At 40.3% G+C, this 25,848-nt stretch overlaps 3 protein-coding genes across 10 annotated transcripts in view; 1 reads left to right on the forward strand and 2 right to left on the reverse strand.

Annotated features, from left to right (window-relative positions):
• Positions 1–921: 921 nt before the first annotated feature.
• Positions 922–14,909, forward strand: RBSN (rabenosyn, RAB effector). The gene is made up of 12 exons (XM_059856909.1): positions 922–1,029; positions 1,343–1,571; positions 2,826–2,969; positions 4,765–4,865; positions 5,494–5,539; positions 5,634–5,795; positions 6,659–6,900; positions 7,708–7,778; positions 9,471–9,557; positions 9,983–10,085; positions 10,525–10,599; positions 11,484–14,909. The coding sequence occupies exons 2-12, from the start codon at positions 1,409–1,411 to the stop codon at positions 12,564–12,566; spliced, it is 2,277 nt and encodes a 758-aa protein (XP_059712892.1). The 5' UTR covers positions 922–1,029; positions 1,343–1,408; the 3' UTR covers positions 12,567–14,909.
• Positions 14,910–15,563: 654 nt separating this feature from the next.
• On the reverse strand, positions 15,564–17,006 carry MRPS25 (mitochondrial ribosomal protein S25). The gene is made up of 4 exons (XM_059856920.1): positions 16,835–17,006; positions 16,607–16,713; positions 16,188–16,275; positions 15,564–15,964 (listed from the first exon to the last, which is right to left on the reverse strand). Exons 1-4 carry the CDS (start codon positions 16,966–16,968, stop codon positions 15,778–15,780), a joined length of 516 nt encoding a protein of 171 aa, XP_059712903.1. The 5' UTR covers positions 16,969–17,006; the 3' UTR covers positions 15,564–15,777.
• A 485-nt stretch (positions 17,007–17,491) lies between these two features.
• Positions 17,492–25,848, reverse strand: part of NR2C2 (nuclear receptor subfamily 2 group C member 2) — a 39,069-nt gene continuing 30,712 nt past the window's right edge. For 7 of the 8 annotated variants that reach the window (XM_059856916.1, XM_059856915.1, XM_059856910.1 and 4 more), the window contains one exon: positions 17,492–25,807. In XM_059856916.1, the coding sequence (XP_059712899.1) occupies positions 25,633–25,807 (175 nt within the window). In that variant the 3' untranslated portion in view covers positions 17,492–25,632. The remainder of the gene's footprint in view (positions 25,808–25,848) is intronic. The other variant, XM_059856918.1, reaches the window with a different exon arrangement.

Here is a 25,848-nt window from a genome sequence, read left to right on the forward strand (position 1 = left end):
TCACCACCAGGAAACTGCCCGGCTCCAGCAAATCCAGAGGAATGACACCACAGCAGGTGAATCCTCGAAGACACTGAGCCTCAGGCTGGTTCTCTTCCTCCCCACCCCATGACGATCCGGGCTCAAAAAACTTTTAAAGGGCTTAATATAGAGGGTAGAAGAGCAGGGCATGACGAGTCAAAGTCCACCTTTAATGGACAGGACTCAAGTGTAAATATCATTGCCACCTAAGAAAATCTCTGCCTCCAAAGCTTGTAATCCCAACACATGAAGCCAAAGTGTGGTCACACACTCCTATTGTTTCTATTCGATTGGGAGTGAGACAAGGGACTGCTGCTAGCTGAGACTAAACAAAAGCTGGCATCAGAAAGGGGACACTGGAAATGCCCGGCCGTTGATTCACACAGATCTTTGTCAGGACGCAAGTAGTGGGATTCCTGGGCTTCGTCTGTGGCTAAGTACGTCATCAGCCTAAGTAAGGCTGTTCTGGTTTGCAGTTTTGGGACACTTCCTTTAGGAAGATTCGGTAGGCTGGGAAAGGGAACATTGAGCGTATTGGTATTGGCAACGGTGGTCCTCTCGAGCGTGCCCAGCGGTTAGGACACACAGCACCAACTCCTCAGCGCTGTAGAAACGGTCCCAGAGCACCGGCGCGGGAAGGCGCGGCGGCGGGACTTGTGCCCCTACGTGACAGCGCCGCCCCGTCCTGGTGAGAACTCTGTCACCGCAGCTCTGCGGACCCGTTACCGAGGCCTACTGCAAGGCGGCTGGGTACAGCCAGCGGTCCTGGCCTCAGAAGAGACAGCGCTCCCGCTGGCAGCCCCCGCGTCCGCTCCCGACTCCCATCGATAGCTCTGCGCTCGGCAGTGTCCCCGCCGTGTCGGACAAGCCCTCCTTGTCCCCGCCTTTTCCTCTCATCGATGGCTCAGCGCTCGCCCCGCCCTCAGCCGCGCTCTGCCGCTCCCGGCAGCCGGGACGGGCCTCTGCCGTCTTGCTTTGGAGACACTCACCGACCGCGCGGGCGCTGAGGTGAGGCGGGCCCTGCCCTGGGCTTTTCCTGGGCCGTCCCTGGGCTGTCGCTGGGCCACGGACCTTCAGGCGGGCGGAGCAGCCCTCAGCGGCCTCTCCCCCGGCGGGCGGTGCGCCTCAAGCCCCGCCCATTTGTCTGCGCGGCCTTTCTCCTGCCCCGGGCGGGGCCTGCGCGGGGCCGCGGAAGTGACCGGGAGGGACCGGACGGGGCACCCCCGGCGGGGCACCCCCGGCGGGGCTCGCGCCCACTGCGGGCCCTTCCCGTCCCCGTCTTGCGTCCCCGGTCGCACGGCCCTGGCCTGGTTCGTTTCAGGCAGTGCCTAATGACGATGCGGCCCCCGCATCCCGGCAGCCGGTGAGGGCAGCACGCGCGGCCGCTATGGCGTCGGGCTGCCCGGCGGCCTTCGGGGACCCGACCGAAGTGCGCGAGGGCTTCCTGTGCCCGCTGTGCCTGAAGGATCTCCAGGCGTTCCGGCAGCTCCAGGCGCACTACGAGGAGCAGCACCCGGGCGAAGACCGGGACGTCAGGGCGCAGCTCCGAAGTAAGGGCGGCCGCGTTAAACGCGTTCGTGGGAAATCCCTGCTCGTATTTCGCGTGCTCCCAAATGTCTGACAATAATAAAATATTAATTGAAGGGGCTTACAGGCGAGGTATGTAGTTCCATTCTTCCGTAAATCTCCTTGGGCCAAACATAGTATTCACTTTCTCCCGATACTTTCCATAAATTTATTCTAAAGTACGGGCTAAAGGACATTGCTCTTCAAATGTCTGGTTTTATGCACGATTTTTACTATTGACCTTTTTGGGTTTTTTGCTTGTTTTTATCTGAAAGCTCTAAATTATACTAACCCAGTGAATACCCAAGAATTACTTGAAGACTGTGGAGAATACAGAGACTCTCTGGTACTTGCCAGGTTCCAGTTAATTAATTTATTTTTTTGACAGTAGATAAAACTGTGGTTGCAGTTAAAGTGTGAAGTTAGGAACTGTTGTTATTGGGAAAACATGGAGAAGCATGTGGGTGGTGGAGCTGGCAGGAGATGCTGGGAGTGTTCCATATCTGTTATGGATTTCTGCCCTTCAGTAGTATTTGGAAAATCTTTTGAATTTTATTTTACTAAGATATTTCCCTTTTTTCCCTCCCTTGTGTACACAATGTCATTTTATATTGAGAGAAGAATGTTTAAAATCTAGCAATAATTCTCTGTGGTTCCTGCAAACTCTGGTTTTAGTATGCTCAAAGTAGAGGCCTGGCAGTCTTGATTTTTTTTTTTTTCCTCTTGAGATAGACTTCTGAAGTATTAACCAATTTTCTTGGTGAAACCCTAACCCTAACAGTGGGCTGTTTAGTATTTGAAAAAGTCTTAATGTGTACAAGCACACTGAAATTGGTAGCTTGTGCAATAAGACAAGGAAAATGTTGAACATCCTTGAATCTGAAAAAAATAATAGGGAATTATGAGAATTAAGATAAAACTATATGATGCCCCATGTAGTGAGACAGGTCCCATAGTTTAAGACGTGTTGCTGTTTTACAGTGAAGTCTGACAATGGAATGTTTTAATCTTCTCTCTTGTCCTTAAGACCTCATTCTGCTTTAGGACAGACAACAGAGAGCATTCTGTGTCATCTGTGGTGCTCTGAACTGCATTTTTGTTCTAAGAATGTTTTGAGGATAAATTTATCCAGGAAAAATATTTCTGCTAAAAGAAGAGGAATATTCTATACTGGCTTCACATGACAAATATTTGGTGACTACCTGATATGTTAGATAACTTGGGTTTATTTTTTTCAGATCTAGTCCAGAAGGCCAAAAGAGCAAAGAAGAAATTGCTGAAACAAGAAGATGATGACAGAACTGATTCTGGATCTCAGGAGCGATATGAGTCATTCAGCTATGGTGGAGTAGATCCATACATGTGGGAGCCCCAGGAAGTAGGTAGGAGAGCTAGAAAGCAGTACACAGTGGGGCTAAGTTTTTAACTGAATTGGGAAAGTGCCACAGTATTGCTGAAGTGGCTTGGAATTGTGTCTGGATTCGCTAGCAGGAGGTTATGGTTTGCACACTGACTGAGCAGCCTATCTGCATTGGGTGGAGTGTGGGGAAAACATGGTTAATGGGGAGAAGAAAAGACATGTATAGAATCAGTACCCAAACTACCCTTCAGAGAGCTGTTAGTCATGTCATTGTTGCTGTCCTGCTGAGATCTGCTTAACCTGTGTTTGCCTCTGTGCAACTAGCTTCATCTTGTGACTTTACAAAACAGATAATCCACTAATTAAAAGCTAAGTTATAAGTATATAAAATCTCTGGCTTTTGGGCTACACTTAAAGTAGCTGTTAGTTTGCATGTTTGACAAAAGGATTATCCATCTATTTATTTAAACTTTTTTCCCTTGGATTTGTGGTGGCAATCACCTCTTATTAAAAGGGGGCTTGCTTTAAAAAGACCAAATTATAAAACCAAACAACAAACAAACTTCACTCCTCTGAATATAAATCTACATTTGTAGAATTTCAAGGATAAGCTGACTAAGCCTGTAATTATAAATACTGCTACTGGCAGTTGCCTGTACTATAACTGAAATACCATGGTTGTTTTTGGAGAAGGAAGCAGCACCATCTTTTGTGGATCCTGGGAAGGGAAAGTTTCCACTATGGTGCTGCCAGACTAGGACCGAGTCCTTTGGTCTGCAGGGTCTGAGTTCTGTATATTTCTTTACTTTTGACTTTGTAACTATTTGAGCAGCAAACATAGTGTAAATATTAGCTAATAATAAATTTAGGAGAAGGTTTATGGACATAAGGGAAGTGAGAACTGCTTTCTGATGAGTGTTGAGAAGATGAACCATAGAGATTTTGGCATGTGATTTGATGGACCAGTGAAAGGGATTGTGTCTCCAAAGTGATGGCTTGAATCAGTTACCCAGAGGGACTCTTTCACTACTATGAATGCATCTTTGGAGATTTTTGGTTACCTCATTAGCATGAGGAAGTGAGATTCTTACATTTACACAGGTTGAGGCAAAAAGAAACATCTGATTTTGGGTTCTGCCAGCTGGAAGAAAGATTTTCTTGGTTGGGTGGTTAGTTTGGAGTCTTTAGTTTTTTGTCTATAAGTTTGATTTTTAATACCTCACCCACCTTACTTGGAAAAGGAGTCCAACGTTATTGACTATGAATTGTACATGTCTTTGAGATGCTCTATAGTTCTTTTCAATACTTGGTGATCAGTTTTCTGCAAATCTAAACTGTTGTCAAGGATTTGATTCAGGCCCCTAAAGGTGTAGAGATGATCAGAAATCTGAAACAAAATTGCTGTTGCATAGACCTCCAGTAATCCTTGGGCTTGCCTCTTCCCTTTGCTCAACATGTAGCCAGGAAACTAAAGGGAGTTGGTTTTGAGAACACTACTAGTAGGTAACCGCTTACCAAAAGTAACTGTAAATGTAATGAAGATGGAGAAAAAAATTGTTGCAGATTTTCTCTTTAACATAGTGCTGCTTGTTTTCTGTAGTAGAAGTAAACCACTGTTTATTGCTAGCCTGAATATTAGTCTTTAACCAGCATGTTTTATTTACAACAACACTGTGAAAATTTAGGATTCCAATGTGTCTTTAAAATTGAATTTGAACGTGAGAAGAGTGAAAAAAAGAGACATATGTCTTTCAAGTGGCATTTAAATCCATACAGAGTACTTGGGTGACCAGGACAACTTTCTGTTATCCCTGCAGGTGCTATGAGAAGCCATCTTTCTGAATTCAAGAAACACCGAGCAGCCAGGATTGATCACTATGTAGTTGAAGTCAATAAGTTAATAATCAGGTTAGAAAAGGTAAATTTGGTGCCTTTTAATATTCCAGCCTTCTAAATGTTTCCTAGTTTAAAAAAAAAAGATATTTCAGTATGAGGAGTGTCCACTTATCTAGGAATACATTTTATAAAAGATACTAAACTACGACTCTCTTTACACAATACCTTGAGAACTGTGCATGATTTGACTCTGCGCCATGGGTATTATTTCTGGTTCTATGCGCCATTTTCAAGCTGAAGATGCTACTTCCACATGCTTCAAGAGCCATTTGTTCTCCTGTTTTATTTTCTCCATGTTTTACTTCACTAAATTGCTCCCTAATATTTTTGTCATGATTCTTCCAGCTTCTCATTCTTCAAAATCTGCCAGTGGTACACCTGCATTTTGGCTCAGATGCAGTTATGTTGGATGCAATAAGGATTATGTCCAAAATGTGCTGATTTGTACAGGTTTGATAAGTCATTGTTTAGCACTGGTATGAATATAGAATTAGAAAAAAAAATTGAAAGTTGCATAAACCTGATGTAAAACCAGCTGAAACTCCTCTCTCTTAAAAAAAAGGTTTCTTTTTCTTGTTGGGCTGAGTTGTGTTGGGTTTTTTCCTTGCAAAAGTATAATTTTCTTGAATATATTGTTTATTTTCAACCAGCTTACATCATTTGACCGAGCAAACACTGAGTCAGCTAAAATAAGAGGTTAGTGTGAGCTTACCTGAGACTATTTGCCTCTATAGTTTAACCAGCTGAGGAATCAATTGAACACTTATGTGGTGTGTATTCCTGCTCACAGCTATAGAGAAGTCTGTTGTGCCTTGGGTCAGTGATCAGGATGTTCCTTTTTGCCCAGACTGTGGCAGTAAGTTCAGTATCCGAAACCGACGTCACCACTGCCGCCTTTGTGGGTCTATTATGTGCAAGAAGTGCATGGAATTTGTCAGTCTTCCTTTGGCAAGTAAGTACTATAGAGTTAATTCTTCGTTTTCTTAGCTCACTTTGGGTGCATCCTGGCTTTTTGCCATTATAAAAAATATGCTGCTAATAGTCTGGCTCTGCAAAAAACTTCTGTTCAGTTTCATGCAGACTCTTGTCTGTGAAGCAGAACACAAGGAATTATTTCTCCATTCTTTTTCTCTGTTCTTCTTCGGATTTGGAAGTGTTGCATAACACTGAAAAATTTACTAGAAGTAATAGTCGTAATAGTAAATAAATAAATACTAAGTAGTAAAAAAGTAGTAACTCCTACTGAGTACTATAACTATAGAACTGTTAGCTTTAGGAACTGCCAAGATTCCTGAAATTTAATATTGTGGATATTTCCAGTTTTGTCTGTGTTGTCCAAATGTTAGACCTTGGGACAATAACTTAGGGAAATTCATGTGTAGGTCTTTAAGAACCACTGTCAACTTTTATTTTTCTCATCTGGTGCACTGGAGAGGAGACTGTATGTTCTGTGGAGATAAATGACATGAACTGTGCCTTTCAGAGTGTGTAAGCACAATGCCTGGAAGCCATTATCATACCTGTTCTACACCTTGTTTTGTGACTGTGCAGGCTCAAACATGAGAATGCTTCTAGTCATAAGCAATGTAGGTGATGCTCAGCAGTCTGCTCTCTAGCTAGTTTTAAATACAGCAAGATTTGCTGACTTGCAGTCGTGGTTGTCATGCAATCCTTGCATGTTTTTCAGCAGACTCTTTCAACCTAGATTTTAGTACCACCTGAATGTAAAGTTTCTGTTAAAGGACAATTTGTTTGTGTTGGTAAAATGTGTTGGCTTCTCCAGTTACTGTAAAATTACCTGTGTATAACTTTCAGGCAAACTCACTAGTGCTAGCAGAGAGGCCTTGGGTTCTCACACAAGCCCAAACTCCTCACCCAGCAGTGTCCATGGCTCCCGCCGTGGCAGCATTAGCAGCATAAGCAGTGTGAGCTCTGTTGTGGATGAAAAGGATGATGAACGAATCCGTTGTTGTCAGCACTGCAAAGACACCCTGTTGAAAAGAGAGCAACAGATTGATGAGAAAGAATACACACCAGAGATTGTGAAACTCTATGAGGTAAGTCAAGCTCTGTGCTACAGCATATATGTCTGCAGTGGTCAGTACTTGACTTTTGGCTTGTTACCTCATGTCTAAACTCTATGACTTAATACTGACTTGTGTTAGAAAAAGACCGTTGGGTGTTTATGCCATGTAGCAAAGACATATCTGAAATGTTGGAATCAGTTGCAATATAGTATTTATAGTATTTATTAACTTCATATGTATTTTTAAAATACATCTTCATTCTCATCATCTGGAACTAGTAGTTCCGACATGCCTCTCTCTTAAAATTGTGAACTTGTTTAAACCAGTGAGTGATAGGCTGTTCATTTGATAGGTGGGCTGCACTGGAACCATAGCACTTGATGTCACCATTGTTGCCATCAGTCCTTACACTGATGGCAAATGCATTTTTTGAACCATCTCTATAAACATTACATTCAAATGATTCGCAGCAGGTAATGATGATCACCAGATACCTTTTCAGTGGAGTCCACAAGCTCCCCTGTGAGTTTTTGTTGGTGAAGAGATGCAAGGCTAGAAGCTGTTTCAATGGCTGTCCAAGTCAGCCATTGAAACAGCTTCAAGATTCAAAGTCCACTTTGTAGGGGTACAGTGAGTCTTTCTCTGTTCCTGACAATGCCATATGTGTTCTGGAGATAACTGGAGAGTCTTGTCATCCTGAACAGTTAAAGTGCCTTTCATCATGGTTAACTTCAAATCTGCACAAGCAGCATGAAAAGATGTATGTCAACATGTTCTTGCATTAGTGTTTTAATGTCAGTTCTTTTTTTATATGTTTTGTTTTAATATTATAACAAGAAACTCCGACTCTGCATGGAGAAGGTGGACCAGAAGGCACCAGAATACATAAGGATGGCAGAATCGCTAAAGTAAGTCCCATTGCTGGCTATGTTATGAATACATGTATTTTTCCTCCAAGTGTGAGTAGTAGTAAGGAAGTGGTGTACTAAGGCTGCAAGAGTGTGTAAATTTAAAGAAAAATCAGTGCGTTATATGTTGTCTTCTGTATGCTCTTCAAACAAAGTAGTACTGAATTAATTATTAATGGTAACATACAGAGAAGTATGTTGTTCGATTTGTTAATTTTTTTTAAAGCCACTTCCCAGTGAGGCACTATTGTCATACTTTGACACATCAGCTTTGCAAAAAAGGGAAGTACAGGGCTACAGTTATTGTGTAAATGAGCCTCTTCAAAACAGCTGCAGTAAGCGGTTGCTGTTCTCAGCTGGGATGCTCTGGCTTCCAAGGAGTGCTAGCAGTAGCAGATCATTAGAATGCTTCTGTTCTGTGTACATCACTTTCACCTGGCAGTTGTTCTGAGTCTAGCTGGGTACCCTGTGCTGCAGTGGGTAAGCAACAATCTTGTATTTCAGTTTTGTGCGTAATTTCTTGCAGTAGTCTTCTGTAACTGGGATAACTTAAGTCTCTCCAGCTGTCTGCAAGAGGTTGCCAGGTTATACTTTTGTCTTGTATAGTGAGAGAAATACACGCACTGGTCTTTGACTAGGAAGCATTTCCTTTTGAAAAGTTGAAGTTAATAAATACTGCTATACCTGTCCTTTAGATCTAAGGGTTGTAGAAAAATTAGTAACAAAAGTGTTTGTATAAACACTCCTCGCAATAGGAAGAAGTACAGAAGGTAAAAAACCTGCTAAGATCTTACTGCTTTTTGTCTTGAGTTCATGAAAGATTCGGTTATGTGGCTTGGCAGCTGGAGAAAAGTAAAAATAACGATGTCTTGGATAATGGAAGTAAATGTCAGAAAACAACAGGCTTGTTCTGGGTGAAATTAAGGATTTCTGACTAGTAGTGTGTCCTGGAAATCAGAATCCTGTGGATAGTGAAGTTGCTTTTGAGAAACTGATTCTTATAATTTATTTTTGTGGTACAAAAGGGCAGGGAAGCTGAAAACTCGTGAAGAGTTTTCCCCACTAAGTCCTAGTTTGTTTTATCAATAAAGTGGAGACTCTCGTAAAGTGCCTGTAATAATTGTATCCCCATGTGGACAGTCATTAACAGGCATTTTAAATACTACACCCTGTCCAGCATAGTATTTTGCTTTCTGACAAATGCTAGTGGAGGTAACTATTGCTTTAATGATGTAGTTAGTTACTTAGAGATTTTTCCCACTGAGTTGTCTCAAAAGAACTCGATAGATACATTTGCTAAGCATACATATATTTTAGATATTATATTACTTGTAGAGTGGCATTTTTGTGTTAGAATACAGTTTCTCCTATAGTTGTAAGTAATAATATATAAGTAATAATAATTTTATATATATGATTAAATAATTGTGTTTAATCATAAATACAGTTATGAAATGTATAAATACAGTCTTCTATGAAGTGTTCATGTTCACAAAATTATTATAATATTCCACTTTTGTCACAAAAAAAAAAAGGTTTATTTTAAACATGAGCTTGAAAAAAAATTATTCAGCCCTGTAGTGTTAGCAGTTCTTACCATTGTTGAATCTTGGTCATCTTGGATAACTATTTGTGTTGTACATGTTTTTAACTGGATGCATGACTTACAGTAAAGTTCTGTTTATTCTTTAGTGCTGGGGAGTCAGCCTACAGCCTTGATCATGCAAATGACTTGAGGGTGGAGCTTCAAAAAATGTATGAATTTATAGATGCGTTAAGGTAAAAGATTGTCTCTCTCCCTTTTCCCCCCAGCACGTGTGTATCTCTGTTATGACTTAACTGATTATGTGGATGATCAGTATGTCTGCTCAGTTGTAAAGAGCATTTGAAAAGGTAGATGCTGTTCCTGTACACTACCAATTTCTGCTTTCTTCTCCAGCCTTAAAATTCATGCATTCCTCTGCACTAGGAATAAGCATAGAGGAAACAAGTAGCAGCACCATTGAGGGGAAAGGAATTGTTTGTTTGGGGTTTCTTTGTTTTTCTAAGGCTGGGAGTGGAAAGTCTTGCAAATTGTAATATCCAAAACTGTTTATCTAAAAGAACATCAGAAGTTTTTGATCCGATATTGTCTCTCTGCTTTTGTGGCATTTGTCCTGATTTTGTTTTTGATCTTACAAGGCTGTATGTTTTCTTTGATTCAGTAAGAAGATTTTGAGTCTAGGCTTGCACGAAGATCCTCAACCTCATCCTAAAATATTACAACTTCAGCGAATGATAAGATACTCAGCTACACTTTTTGTTCAGGTAAATAGAGCATATGCAGTGAGATGAATGTACATTTTAGATTGTGTTCTCTTCTTTGCCAGGCATCCTTGTGGTTTGAAACTATTTCTACAGGGGCCTTAGTTCTGTATGTTTTCTGCATTTTCTGTAGTTCCCCTAATGACTTATGATAGCCTTAAATAAGCTGTCTTGAACACAGATCTTTCACTCAGAGCAGCGTTGCGCATGGGGAACCCAGGAGGAGTGTGAGCTTTCGCTCTTCCTCTTGCTGAGGTTTGAGCCCACACAGCAGTGCAGCTGTGGCAGCAGAGGTGTGTGGAGACCTGCAGCAGGGACGGCAGCGTAGAAGCATCTTTGATGTGTTGGTGGGGTTTCTGCTGGTAGTATCTCTCTTCTCAAGGACTTGAAAAATGGGCTGAATACCTGCAAGCAATATTGTAAATATTTCAATTTTTGCCAGGAAAAACTGCTTGGCCTAATGTCCCTGCCAACTAAGGATCAGTATGAGGAACTGAAGAAGAGAAGACTTCATATGGTAAGACAGGTTGGGATCTGTTATGTCTTGTATCAGGCTTTCTCATAGATATAAGCCTGGGAGCTGTGTGGGGATATGAGTAGCTGCCTTCAACACTGGATTTCAGTTTGTTATTTTTTCATCCATATCGTCCCATCCCCTTTTCAAGGGATTTTCCAAGCTGCTGCTTTGTTCTGCCCGGAACAGAAGTAGGTGGGCACAAAGGTGGACACTTCCAGGAACCAGCAGGCAGTTGGCTGCATGGGCTGGTTCTGGTGCAGTGTGTGCAGAGCAAGCCCTGAAGTGAGTGTGCTAGTTTACACTGACTTCAAAATTGTGTTCAGGAATTCACTCACATAAGTAGAATTTGGAAACTTCTTTTGTTGGTGGGAAAGGACATACTAGAATAAGGATGCCTCTGCAGGGAGAGAGGCTTTTTTCCCTTTAGGAGGAAGGATATCTTTAATTATAAACTAAAGCCAACTTCATCTTGAAGTATAAGTTGAGAAATAAGAATAATCCCACTCCAAAAGCCAGTGGTATCAGTGACCTTAAACACTGACGTTCTATGTGATATGAATGATGTTCAGATCAATCTAGACCGCTCTTTGCACAGATGCATTAGCTTTTTTTTTCCTCCACAAAGAGAATTGTTGCTCCTACTTTCCCTCAGGTTTGTAGAGGCAGATGTCATGGATTTTTCATCAGTATCATCACAAGCTCAAGGGAAACATGTAAGGAATGGTATATAAGTAGGAATCTTCTGCAAAGTAACCAAAATGGCAGCTGATCCCTTTAAGCATCAGCCAACAATGCCTTAAGATCAGCTAACTTGTACCTATGGATACTTAGAATGAAATTTTTCAAGCTTGCAGTGTTTTATTACTACATGTTTTTCGGTTTAGGTTGCTCTTGAAACACAGGGAAAACAAGAGGAAAAGCAGAAGGAGTTTATCTCTGTATCTGCATCTGCAGTTAATGGTGATGGAACTCACATAAAAAAAGGAACAGTCAAAAAATCTGAAGGCTGGTTACCCACATCTAGCATTTCAAGAGAGAGCGAGAGAGCAGACCCACTTCTTCAGCAGATTGACAATATCACATCCTTTATTAAGCAAGCAAAGGCAGCTAATAGGATAGATGAGGTCCATACGTTGCAAGAGAACCTGATGCAGCTTCAGGATGAATATGATCAACAGCAAACTCTGAAAGCTATTGAGCTTTCTAAAAAACAGGCAGAAGAGGAGGAGATACAGAGGGAGGAGCTTCAGGTCCTTCGTGAAAAAGAGTGGGAAAGAGAGCACCATAAATTCATGTCTCAGCATTCAAGGACACGCTCCTTAGACTTCAGAGAAGTCAAACAGCATTTGGATGTTACTTGGACCAAAGGGGACATGAGTTTTGAAACTCCTGCTGTTGAGCAGCTGCCAGCGAAAGACCACTCGACCTTCACACTCAAACCCCAGAATGTCCCACAGTGTGACAAAGACCGTGATCAGCCAGCCTGTCTAAACCCCTTTGAGGATGAAGCAGATACCCCTCAAGTAGAAGATCCCGCTAATCCATTTGCCAAAGACACCTCTCCAGTGGCTTCTTTCTCTAACACAGCTCAGCAAAGTGATAAAAAAGAATATAATCCTTTTGAAAGTGAGGAGGAGGATGAACAAAGTAATGGAGCACCTGGCAGTACTTCAAACCCCTTTGAAGAGGATCAAAATCCATTTGAAAAGCCTGGGGGCAGTTGGAATTCAGGGAATCCATTTGAAGAGGGATCCGCTATCAATCCCTTTGAAGTGGAGGATGGCAGTGAGATCTCTGGAGAGGAGGCTATAGAGGAAGAGCTGCTTCTCCAACAGATAGATAATATTAAAGCTTATATATTTGATGCCAAACATAGTGGACGACTGGATGAGGTGGAGGTACTGACAGAGAACTTAAAGGAACTGAAACACACATTAGCAAAGCAGAAGGAGAAATCTAACTGCTGAAGCAGCAATAGGGCTGTGTAATAATTCAGTCTGCTGTTAAATATGGGAAGGTAAAGCAGATACTTACAGACAGGAGTACAGATCACAAGAGGGAATTGGGAGAATCCTGACTTTAAAGCACTTTCATTTAGACATAGCCACTACTACACAGTCTTGAAGAAAGAATTACTGAGGAATGCTGCTGGTCTCAAAAGCTTAGAGTAAGAAATTTTAAAATAACTTTTTACAGCACTTTTTAATGCTAACTGGTCTTACTGAATGCTTATTTTGGTCCAGGGGTTAAGTGCTAATAGGGAACTATGATGTGGAAGTGGTTGGAATATTGGTTTGCCCTCTTTCCTGCTTTCTGCTGTTGTGTTGGCCTTTCAAGTGTGGCTTTGACTAAAAAGAGATGAAAACTTTTCTAAAACTTCTTCATCTTCTCCTGACCCAGGGTAGTTGAACTGCTAATGGTGTTCTGGCAATGTGTTGTTACAGAGCTACTGTGATGCTCTGGGGTGCTGAATGTACAGACTCGCAGACCAAGTTTATGCAATGCTAATAAATACATAAAAGGGATCTTAAGACTGAGAAAAACTTTCTAACTGATCTTACTATGAGTAACTTCTTAGTATCTGTGTAAAGATTCCCAAGTAAAATTTGGATGCTTCTTTTTATCACTTCTGGTTTCCCGTTTGCTCTGAGCGAAAACAATGGTGTCATATCATCTTGCTGGCTTCAGACCTACTCATGAGGGAGCAAGCATTTGCTCATTTCCAGGGAAAGGAGCATCAGGCCAGCACCACTTCTATCTGTAATACAAAGGGTAAACCTCCAATTGCTAATTACATTATGGAATCTACACATTCCTTTAAATCCTCTGGGGGACAGAATGATGTTTGTTGTATTTGTGAGACCGGAATATTTTGTAGCACCTAAGCAACAAAAAATTTTCTTTATAATGGAAAGCTGAGATGCCACTGGAATTTTGTGAAAGCTGGGAGACAGAGTCTGGCTGCAATAGTGCCAAATGGCAATTCTCTCATGTTAGATTCCCCTCAGTTTTTATGAGAATCAGGCATACCTATTTTAAATAAGGAACTTCAGATTGAAGACCTCTTGTGATCCTGGGGGATGACCTGGTGACAACCAGTACCTGTGATGCAGGAGGGCCTACAGCTGGGCAAATGCAGGGTTTTTGAGAAAGATGGAATCTAACTGCTTTATTTTTGAGAGGCACAGCCCCATCAGCAGGAATCACTGTGTGCAAGAGTTGTGGTGGTGAGTTAATCTTAAAGGGTTTATTTAGAACTGAAACAGAGGAAAATCAGGCAAATCGCACTGCATAGCACTAACAATAGTGGGCTTACTCAGAAGTGTGAAGTTCTGTGGAATGGGACATATCTTTTAATTACATCTCTGATATTGGCATAGCTGTAACTACAACACTGCTTAAGATTTTAGAGACAAGTAGCTCTGTTACCTGAAGAGCAGGAACTCTGGTTCCTAGCTGTGAGCAGGTGGAGGTAGGGACTTGTGGAACTGTTGTTTAAAAAGACCAAACCACCTGTATCCTCACTTAATACAACTAGCAAGGGGTTGAAGTAACTCAGACCAGCTAGTCAAGGATACCTGATAGTCTGTCTGGTGTAGCCTAATTCTCGGTTTGAAAGGTGTGTAGAAGAGGTTGCCTTAAGACCATGAAGTTCTTATACTGATGTTTTATTAGAGCTGATTTAGTCCCCAAGTTTTACTTTGCACCAAGAACACAGGATTCTTAAAGGTCTTGACAGAACATAGGTGCTTAGCACCAGATTCATGAAGGCAGCAAAAATTGTTGATAGCTAAAGAGAATCCCTGGATTTATCTAAGAGATAGCATAAGGCACTTATTTAGGACGGGCTTGGTTGCTAGTCAGGAGAATTGCATCCTGCACTGTAACCTAATGCTTTTTTAGATATCAACATAAAAAACTGTTTCAGTGGCTTCAGCTTTCTCATTAAAAAGTGGTTTTATCCTGGTTGCAACTATCTTGCCTTGTTTATATTTTCTGGCTAATACACTAATAATTGAAGTATTCTTATTGTATATGTAATACATTATTTTTACAAGCTCATGGATACCTCATGATCTTTGTCAGTGTTAACTGTGATAGACTAGACAGCTAATATGAAAATCATCTTTAACGTGAAGACCTTTGCTGGTATAGGGGCTGCTGGGAGGCTTGCAAGGCACAAGGGAATGAAGATGTCTTAAGCATAAAGCTCAATAACTAATTAGCATCGACTTTTGTTACAACTGCATGCACTACTCCATACGAAAACTTTGTAAAAAGAGATTCAATAAAACAACGTGTTTATTTTGTGTTGTGTTTGTCCTTGACAATTTTTACAGGATGCTTGCATCAGTGTGAAATTTTGTATTCAACTGTGAATTCAGAAATGCTGCAATGCAGTGGTACAGTGACTTGTACATATAAGCCTGACATAAAGGTCTGTACAGCAGAGTACAATCTATCATGTTTATACATATTACAGGGATGGTGTAACTGTTTGGTGAGGCAGAAACTGTGATGATTTGGAAAGAGTTTTTTTGATAATTGTAAAACTTGCCTTTTGTACACCAATTTGCCCATTCTCCTTTCCTGCTGATATTCCTGACTTGATCAGTGCTTCTCAGAGCTGCAGTATCAACTACAAAAGTTGTATCCTGCTGGAAATGAGACTCTGAACTGTTTCTGATTTGTAACTACATAAATTAGGAAAATTCAATTGAGACTGGAGTTATATTATCATTTGGCTGTCTTCAGTTGGTACAATATGGACTTTTGCACCATTTTCTACAAATTATGGAATTCTGTGCTATTTCTAAGATTTAACTTTTTAGTCTAGCCTCTCTATCCCAAAGAAAACATGATCTTGGTTTTGCTATAATTGCCTACCTGCAGGCATGAATAAGAAATAAGACTATTAATTTTGTTTTCCAGTGGTGACTTCCAGTACTTGGTAGAACCACAGCTTTACTTTGTGCCAGTTTTAACTTTTATTCATTTTTCACTTAATAATTCTAGTTTTAGATGTAAGAAGGCTTATGAGGCAGAGTTGTCTGTACTGAATGAACTTGCTTGCTCCTGTTCCCAGGAACTGCTGGCTCTTGTCTCTCACTGAAGCACCTTCATTGTCCAGCCCTGACGAAAAACAGCTGCATGACTTGAGATCTTGAAATGTCAGGCTCATGCCTCATTTTTCATAGCAGCTTTGTATCTTCCCCTCATCTCTTTGGGCAATGGTACAAAAGCAGGGCAGGGAACTTGGCCTTCAATCTCACACATGCATTCTCGCAGATGATACTTCTTGGGCCCGAAGGTTGCTGGATGTGATAGTTTTTTCCTTTCGCTTTCTTCTTTTTCAAGCGTTTCTCTAGAAAAGAGATGATTGTTACTGTCAGAAGTCTGACTTGCAATATTTCCTCTCCCTTCCCTGGACCCAAGTTATCAGAAAGATGGATTTACAGTTCCTACCTTGTGGACTTTACCTTGCTTGTGTCAATTTTATCCTGGAAAAGTAGTATTTCCTTCTGTATTCCACAAAAGTTTGTAATATGTATGCTAGATGATATATTAGCTTACTGCATGCTACTTACTTGCTTTTCCCCAGGATTTTTTTAACGTGCTCTGTTATCTCTTTGTTGGTTTTATCTTCCACGTCAACCAGAACTTGTTCTCCACTGTCTGTCAAGAAAAATTCAGAATAGTGTATCAAATGATACCACTTCCTCCTGCATGCAATTTAGAGAGGCTTTAAACACACAGGAATGAAGGATCTACTTCCCTCCTGCGGTTAATGTGTAATACAATATTTTAAGTGGAAAAGCAGAATCTCCATGAGGGTGAGTCTAGGAGAGCTGCTAACGGCTAAAGCTCTGCCGCTCAAGCAGCTTTCCCCGCAGCAGGCGAGGCAGGGCCGAGTGAGAACGGCACAGGCGCGGCGCTGACCATGCTGCCGGCGCGACCCAGCCACTGCTCTGCCGCTCCTGCGGTGGCCGCGGCTGGCGCCACCTACCCAGGTAGAAGCGGAGGAACGGCGAGGGAGTCATGTTCCTAAACAGCATGATCTGCACCCACGGGTTCTTGTACTGGATCTGCGGGATGTTGAAAAATACGAACTTTCTGCAAGGAAAGAGAAAAAGCACGCAAGGGCTGGCCCGTTGTCGCTGTGGAGGGCGCGGCCCGCGCAAGCTCCGGTGTCTTTGCAGAGGCAGCCCGCGCTCCCGCCGCGCCCCGCACTCACCTTGCGCCTTCGCTCAGTTCTCCCGCCGTGTTGTAGTTCACGGTCATCACCTTCACCGAGCTCTTAAACACGACGTCGCCCTGGCTGAGGTACTGCAAGGTCCTGCGCACCGGAAAGCGGCCCTTCATCGGCATCGCGGCGGCGGCCGGAAGGGGAGGCAACGCTCCCGTGCGCCCCCTGGCGGAGGCTCCTCCGCCCCGCCCACCCCGTCCCCGGCAGTGCCCGCGGAGGGCGCGCGCTGTGTCCGCGTCCGGCGGCGCGAGGGGCGCGAGGGGCGCGGGGGCCGTGAGGGCCGTGAGGGGCGCGAGGGCCGCGGGGGCCGTGAGGGCCGTGAGGGGCGCGAGGGCCGCGGGGGCCGTGAGGGGCGCGGGGGGCCCCGCGCAGCGACAGCTTTGGGGCTACTCAAAGCTTTTCTGTTCACGATGAATTAAAACCTTAGGAAAAGCCCTCTCTCCTCCTAGAGAAGGTCCTTGGAGTCAGTAAGTTAATGGGATTTCTTTTCTATACCAGTCCCGGTTAAATCTTTCTTAAGATAATCACTGCAGTGAAGGTAAAATGCTGTTTCTCCCTAAAAGATAGTAAATTATTTATTTGGTTTAGACAGCTCCTGTTCAAGAGAAACTTAAATGAACTTCAAAATAAAACTCAAGAATGCAATTATATTTGTAATTTACTTTAATGGTAGAAACCTCATTTAGCTACTAGTATTAACTGCAACAATATAATATCACAACAGCATTTAATAAAATGCATAAGCTAAATCATGCACTGCAATACTCTATATACAAACACAACAATGCAAATTCCTCTTTGTGACTGAAGACATTGCTTGGATATAAAATTTAGTTTTAAAAAAGAACATGCTGTTATTTTTAAATGCCATCACACACAACAATACTGATTTCACAAAAGAAGCCGTGAGAAATTAAAAACTTCTGCAGTTTTTAAAATAAACAATAGTTTTCTAAATTATAAGGAATAGAGATTTCCAGAAAATATCCCAAGGAACTGAAAGTAAATGCTTCCTTTTATAAAAATTTGCTGTTTTTTAGGAGCTCAGCACTCCCTTCTATGCCAGTACAGATACAGCTGTGCAGTTTTCAGTTAGGAAACTATGAACACTGGCTTCCAGTGTATTTCAGAGTACAGATTAATTATTAAAAATAGTCCAACTTTTGATCTTGATTCCACATATGGAAAATTTAACATATACAGTCTGTAAGTAAAATGTTTTCTTCTTAAAGACTGTGCTTTTTTATTTTAAATGTACTCAGTCCTACTTTAACCCACAATCATGAAAATACCATAAAATGGACCTGTGTTGTATTATTGCAGAGCCTTTATTGCCATTAAATTTGAGCACATTTTGTCCTTCAGAATACAAACAGTTCAAATGTGGATATAACACATTTGGTTTTACTCAACTTTGCCTTTTTTTTTTCTCCTGAATTCACAGTTGAGTTTTTAAACAGATTCAATCTTGCATTTATGCCCTGATTGGCTTCCTAAACTTTAAAACTGTTCCTGCAGTACAGTGACTTTAACAGACTTTCAGGTTTCTGTTCACCTTTAAAGAGGAAAGCAAGCATTCAAACATCACCAATTGTCCAGACACCAATGAAGGAACATCTGTCACAGAAATTCCTGACATTAATTTACATATTTTTCCTGCTGAAAATCACAAAAATAAGGTTTTGAAATGCTACAGGTTTGTTCCTATATTTGAAATAAAAGCTTACAAATGCTTACTAACCAATACACCAAGAAAGAGAACATTCTCAGCATTTTCCATAGCAAAATTTCCTCAGACTTGTGGTTTACTTTAAGCATGCACAAAGTTCATGTTATTTTGATTAGTGTCTTCTTATTGGATTAAACATACACAAGTCTTTGCCATAGCAATCACAAAAGGTGGAAGTAAATGCCCAGAAAATTCTATTTCACTTTTTTAATGACAGAAACAAGACTTGCTGAACTACTGCCCTGCATGGTCTGTGAAAAACCTTTTTTAAAAACCCACAGTTAACAGATTTACTTTATGGAAGGCTTCCTTTTTAGCTTCATCAAAACAGAAGAAGAACAAGCTTTGATAATGTGAATGTTTGAGTCCTTATTATGAATAAGAAATTGTCTTACTCCACATCTCATTTCCCAACTGTGTGTCCAGGTCCCACATGAACAGTGGGTCTGTCACAGGCAGTGCAGGAGCTGCACAGATGGCCCCAGGACAGAATGTGGAAAGGGCCATTAGTCTGACAACTAAATTAAGAAACTAGCTGTGTTCAGTTTAGGCTGGAAAATAAAAATAAAAACTTTGGAAAGTGAATATACACTTGAAATGCATTGTGAAAATCCTGAAGATGTCTTGATGCTTGCTAAGAAATAAACTGCAATGTCCCTACTATTTAATTACCATTGTACCAGAGCTGCTGTTTCACTGATCAGAGCACACAGTGTAACTCACAGCTTGGTTTCATGGGATCACTATGACAATATGACTACTGATTTCTTAAACAGCATCCATTACCTCCTGTTCTGTGTGCTGCAGTTCAGTGATAAATGGCAACTTGGTTTACTTTTAATTAGTCACAGATGAAGACTTAAAGCCAAAAAATCAGTCTCTTACCACGCTTCACAAACAATACAACTTTACAAAAGTATCCCAGGAGGGCTGGAAGAGAATGAGTATATAATGAGCAGGGAAGCATTTTCTATGACTATATTTGTTTATTTATTCATCATTTTAAAATGGCATTATATGCTCAATTTACTGTTGACTGGCAGACCTCTATAGGTCAAATGAGAAAAGGTAAAGAGAATAATGTAAAAGCCAGAAAATTAATGGAATATATTTGTCAGTTCTGAACAGCAAATAGTGAATTCAGACTGGTTTAGAAAAAAGGTGCAAAGCTCTGAAATTTGTGAGGATTCACCAAATTAGGAAGCTCTGGATTAGCAAATGAATAAAAAATTTCAGCACATAGAATAGATGAATAATGGCTCCATATCTGTACATATATACATACACTACACATTTCCTATACACTGTACAGAATATATTTAGACAGAGAGGTATAAACATATACATTCATACACACATACATACAGCTATGTACATATGCATCAGCTGCTCGAGTGAGTTCTAGAACTGAACATGCAGAAATGCACAATGGTGGGAGGCACAAAATAGACATGTACAACTCTATCAAACCCCTTAAAAAGAGAGGCAGGAATTTAACAATAATAAGCCATTTTCAAAGCATTCATGTAACTCAGAGGACTGAACAGATTGTGGGCATTAATGCAACATTACAACAGTATCATCTGTGATGAACTTAGCATGACTTCACAATAAAAAACATCTATCAGATGCTTAAACTTAGAGCATCTAAACTTTACAAAGAATTTTACTTTAACTTGTAACCCCAGTATATATAATGTTCTAATTTTTTTTTTCACAAATGATTTCCCATATGTTGATAAGACTGATTGCAGCTGTAGTAGGGTTGTAGCATTATCTGACAAGAAGGGCTAATGGCATCAAACAATAAGCCTGAACTTAATTCAGGAGTATTTACTGTTAAAATGACTCAGCAACTTTAGAATAAAAGGTGCAAAAACTAAATGCTTTCATTCTCTCTCCTTTGCCATCCCCTCTTGGTAATTTTTCATATAATGCTGTTTCTAAACTAATTTCCTGTCATTCAAGTAGATGCTGGCAATTTGTCCTTCCTCTGCCCCTCACTTTCCTCTCTAGTGTGACCATGGCTCTCACTTCGCTGATCCCTCCTGGATGTTTGGAGGTGTTAGGATGCACACTGTTGTGTGCTGTTGTCAGCTGGCCAAAGCTTGTCACCAAAGCCAACTACCGCAAAAGCTCTTCTGTTGCTGTATGGCCAGTGTGGCAAACGCTGGGAACTGGTAGGAATCTGCCTGTGTTTTCTGGCATTTATGCTTTTTCTCTTATTGACAAGAGTAGGTGATAAAAACCCCCTGGTTTTGCACTATTAAGAGTAACAGGGGAGGAAGAGAGAGATCTCAAATAGAAAATCAACATTTTTGTTCTTTACAGGAGAGTATCATCCAGTAGATGTGTGCTGGTACACCTGTGTGTCCGACTGACCTATCAGTTCTACTGCTCACTTCTCCTGATTCAAACAGGGCTCTGACTGGTGCTGTTAGCACAGGAAGCTGCTTTGTCACTGCTTGAGCAGTACCCTCAGCCCATTCATTTCCAGTTTTGTCTTCCTGGTTAAACTGTATTCCTGAAACCCTTTGCTAGTCATGCTATTTGGTGTTATTTTTTTTTAAATTGTCTTTTACTAATCAAACAGCAGGTAATCAAGAAAGAATCCTAACTACTGTCTGAACTTTAATAGGCAGGAAAATCTACTGACACCTGCAGTATCCTGAATGAAATAATTCAGGAATCTGTGAGTTCTGTGCACTATACAGAACAATAAAAAAACCGCACAAGTGTTTTACAGTCTGCCAAAGGAGAAACAAAGAGTCAGGAAACTGATTTCACCTGGGAGCTTCAGCCCTGACTTGGTTTCTCTGTGGCAGCCTCAGAATGTCCCTTTGCCAAAGGGAACTGTAATGGCAATGCAGAGCTGCTGGCTTCTGCACACAGACCTGGAACCAGAACTCCACACCAGAGGCGTCATGGCTGTCTGGGGGCCATGGCCTTCAGAAGATGGTGAAAGGAGACTTGGCAAATGACGCCAACTAATCACTGGAGAGCAACTATAGTTTCTTGCCACAGTGTGCTCTGAAAACTAAGCCTTCTTAATGATCTACCATTTTAAGGCAGCTAGAAGAAAGCCTTGTATGACTTCTTAGAAGGATCTCTCCTTGGAGATGATCTTTTCCTCCTCTACCAGTTTTATGCCAGAGTAACTCCACAGACACTAAAGCATTGCAGACAATTTATAAGCAATGTAAATAGGCTGAGAAAGATTACTTTTGTACATGGTATTAGTTCTGACTCTATAGTCCAATGTAAGTAAATAAAAGGAAGAAAAGAGTATACCTTCCTACATTTGTCAAAAATGCAATTAAAATCATTATGACAAAGCTAGTCCCAAATGCTTTTTATCTACAAGACTGAAATCCAGTTCCTTTGCAAAAGAGTTGGAAAACAAATGAAGCACAGTGGACATTACTGCCTCATTATCATTCCCTACATTGCCTCATTATCATGCCCCAGTCTCAGTCAGCACAGAATTCTAACATTTGTCTGACTGAATTGTGACTAATATACACATTTGCTCAGGTTCAGATAAATCTAATCAGATAATTTATTACTGTATTTCTGCCAAGTTAAAATATTTTCATTTGAAGAGCAGCAGAAATAGAACCTCAAAACTTCTGAAGAGAATAAATTTTGGCACTAAGTAGAGCTTCAGTGAGAGGAACTTTTCCTAGAATCACTTTGTGACTGTGATAGTTTGACTCCAGGTTCTTGTGAAAACAAGTCTGGCATTTAAATTTCACCTTTATGAAAACCAGCTATTTCTATATTTAATACTCAAGAAATAGTTCTTCAATAATTTTTACAATATTAAAAAACTCTCCTGTCCCGTATTCATAAGGAAAAGTTTGCACTTTCAAAGGAGAAAAATACCCAAAACTAATTTAACAGTAAAGCTACAAAGATTAGCCTGTTACCATCTTCCAGTCACTGCAGGAGGGATGGAACAAACCTCAGAAATTCCAAGAACTATGTCAATGTTGCAATATTATTTTCTGCAGAGACTGTGCAAAGCTTGCTTGATTGTGCAGCTGCACTATGTGCATCACAGGATCCTACTGCCACTGAGAGGGATTGTTATGGGGAGAAATGGGCCAAGGGGAACCATGTGAAGTTCAGAGGGGAAGCCCTAAGTCCTTTTCCTAGGTAGGAAACAGCCCAGGCACACACATAAGTTCAAATTTCTACAATCCAAAATGTTAGTCTTGGAATCAAAATGGCGTATAGCTAGAAAGATTAGTTTTTGTTAATGGCATTTGAACTAAGTAGCTTGGTTCTGACCTCTGCAAGCCAGCAAATCATGCTAATGATGGTAGAGAGAGGGGGACTTTGTAGCTTTTAGGTGGTAATATCTAAATCTTGAGGATGGAACTGCTTCATTTCATCTATTAAATGCATGCACAACTATGGACTGCATGGTTATTACTTAGTTTACAAAAATTAATATTTTATCCCTAATAAGCTATTTAATAACTATTTGCAGAGGAAGTGACTAGCAGGGTTTGAGCAAGGATATAATTATGTGGCCTTGCATTTGTGGGGCGTGTAGTTTATTTGTAAACAGAACTGCATGATATTTATTGTTTTGATTTACATATGTAACGCAAGGCACACATTTTACATTTCGTGTGATTGCTTTGTTCCCAAACAACTAAAATGCCTTTCTTTCCTGAATTGTTATTTTCACAAGTAATAAAAATTACAAACAAATTTTCACACAGAAAATGGGGCACTTTTACTTGAAAAATTGGAAGTTGAAATGATGTTTGTCAAGAAAAAGCTAATTGGTGTGTATTGAGATTTAAAACCAAATATTCCTATGGCTAGTTTTTGTGCTAAGGACTATTTCATTTAGCATTAAAAGGCTTTCTTATCTGCTTAAATAATTTTTATTAAATTCTGAAAGCAAATTAAGTTCTGTAATCCTTCTGGCAATTAAAAAAATCAAAATATTTCAATGCATTCTTCTTGTAGAACAATTACATAATCCAGTAAAATTTAAAATTTTAACAAAAGCAGCCACTACTTTTTCCAAGGTAGCTACTGTTTCCGATTAATCACTTTTAATTTTTAAGTTGTATACCCTTAACGTAAGGACTGTGCAGCAGAAGTGCTGACACAATCCCACAGCAGTTACACTACAATCAAACGGTTGGCACTAAAAGCTGAAGTCCAGCTGACTTCACATGTAGAGAGCAGACTTTCCACCGCATGAACAATATGACTATTTTGTTTGCTATAGCAAAAGCTGAGACAAATACAAGTGAAGTATTACAAATCTCTGCATGGATACTGGACTCTGTAATACCCTTCTGAGAAAAGAAGATTCTGAATGTGCTAAAAATAGTAACTATAGAAGACTAATGCATCCAGAAACTAAAATTAAATAGTCTTTTGTGTCACAGTAAGTGCTACAAATATCAGCCTCCTAACAAGCATGAAGTATACAAGTTCTTTTTGTTACTTTAGAAGCCTCATCTAAAGCTGCTTAAGGTCTTTTGGCTACAATTCAGACTCTGAGAAGTCACAAACACCAACTTAGTTGATGTTTCTAAATAAATATCAATAACAGAAGAAAAACCAAAGTGCTGAACTTACCATTAGATAAGTTTTGTCGCATAAATCTACTAAAGTAAGAACACACAAATAATTAAAATAATTAATGCATCTAATGTGCCAGGATCAGATGAAGGTATTAATTGCTATGACTTAAAAAAGAAATCTTTGATTTTAAAATGCTGAACAGCCATAATAGTAAATTATACTAAAATGAAACCTATGCTAGCAGCTAATGGCCAGTACTACTAGCAAACATGTTGATGGCTCATCACTTGAGACAATTAAAAAGTAGTTCATTTTATACTACCATGGTGCATCAGTCATCAACTGCAATTGTACATGAGTGAGAGTAAATCCTAGCTATATTTTGATTTCTTCAAAGTGAGTGACAGGAAAGCTGAGAACACTGCAAAACCGGGAGTGCTTTGGGAGGGAGGGAGAAATTAAGTGAGAGAGCTTTGAAATAAACTCTTGCTGACAACCAGAGGTTCTACACATTTCAGGTCTTAAATTATACCCTGTGGCTACATTATGAGGGTGTTCAAAGTACAGAGAAGAGGAGTAAATTTGGAGCATACAAAGAGCATACTCAAAGAGCATCACACAGCTCTATTTGAAAATAACTGCTCTTCCAGTTAATGACTGATTTTCCCCAAAGTCAAAAGGCTGCTTCTTAGAATAGCATTTGTCATGATTGTGTTTGTCTGAAAAACACTTTAAGGAACCTGCATATTTAATCATTATTGTGACAAACACTTTTTTTCTTTAAGTGTGGGTAATTCCTGTAGCACGTAATAGTCACTATGACTGCACTGTACCGTGTATTACAACTGCACTAATTTAACAGATATAGTTTTATATAATGTGGATATCTGATTTAAGAATCAGATATTTCATGCATAACATAACAGCAAGTGACTTTTTGTAGATTAAATGATTGTCTCCTTTAGCATTCTACATCTTTACAAAAATCACTAGCATTTTGACTAAGGACATATGCATTTTTTTCATTTTCCATACTCATAAACAGGATGTTGATGATGCTGTTGCTCTGACAAGAAGTGATTACAAAGTGCTAGTATTATACCCTGGCATTTGCTAGACATTCATTCCAAGGATATTTTTAAATATATACATACTGGTTTATTTTACTTTTAAAGTAATTTTATTACTACTCTGATATTATAAAACTCTTTTTAACCACTGATAGTTTCTAAATACAAAGCATGTGAAAAGTATGTTCAGTAATCTATGGCCTTTTAAATGAAAGGCATCCAAAATATTCCTTGTGGCAGAAAAGGTCCTATAATAGGTCTTTTAATAGCTGCTTTAAATTTTGTCAACATCAAAAAAAGACAAGGAGAAATCTGTCAGGAAACTGATAACAAATTGGAATTATCTGCACATATCGAAACATGACTCTTAACTTCATAATTATACAGGTTTTGTGAAAATTACTTCAATCCCTCAAATTACGATGTTCCCTCTATGCAGACGTGCCAGTTATTTGACCATTATATTCTGCCGTTTCCATTTTGAGAATGTAGGGGATTATGCTGTCAATGGGAACATTTCCAATTAGACCTGTGAAAAACAGTTCCTCAGTGATGCTAGAGCTCATCAGCCTAAGTGCTGGCAGGCGAACTAGGATCCGGGCTAGCCTGAAAAAGAAGTTCAGTGGATTATAAATACATGTAAGACC

The sequence above is a fragment of the Haemorhous mexicanus genome, chromosome 11 (assembly GCF_027477595.1).
Source record: "Haemorhous mexicanus isolate bHaeMex1 chromosome 11, bHaeMex1.pri, whole genome shotgun sequence".
Classification (NCBI taxonomy): Eukaryota; Metazoa; Chordata; class Aves; order Passeriformes; family Fringillidae; genus Haemorhous; species Haemorhous mexicanus.

Excerpts from the sequence above, each read along its gene's own strand:
- RBSN (XM_059856909.1), top strand. The coding sequence starts at position 1,409 with ATGGCGTCGGGCTGCCCGGCGGCCTTCGGGGACCCGACCGAAGTGCGC. Across the intron at positions 5,796-6,658 it reads TGTCAGTCTTCCTTTGGCAA|GCAAACTCACTAGTGCTAGC; the intron begins GTAAGTACTATA and ends TATAACTTTCAG. Across the intron at positions 10,086-10,524 it reads CAGCTACACTTTTTGTTCAG|GAAAAACTGCTTGGCCTAAT; the intron begins GTAAATAGAGCA and ends AATTTTTGCCAG.
- MRPS25 (XM_059856920.1), bottom strand. The coding sequence starts at position 16,968 with ATGCCGATGAAGGGCCGCTTTCCGGTGCGCAGGACCTTGCAGTACCTC. Across the intron at positions 16,714-16,834 it reads GAACTGAGCGAAGGCGCAAG|AAAGTTCGTATTTTTCAACA; the intron begins GTGAGTGCGGGG and ends CTTTCCTTGCAG. Across the intron at positions 16,276-16,606 it reads GTTCCTCCGCTTCTACCTGG|ACAGTGGAGAACAAGTTCTG; the intron begins GTAGGTGGCGCC and ends TTTTCTTGACAG.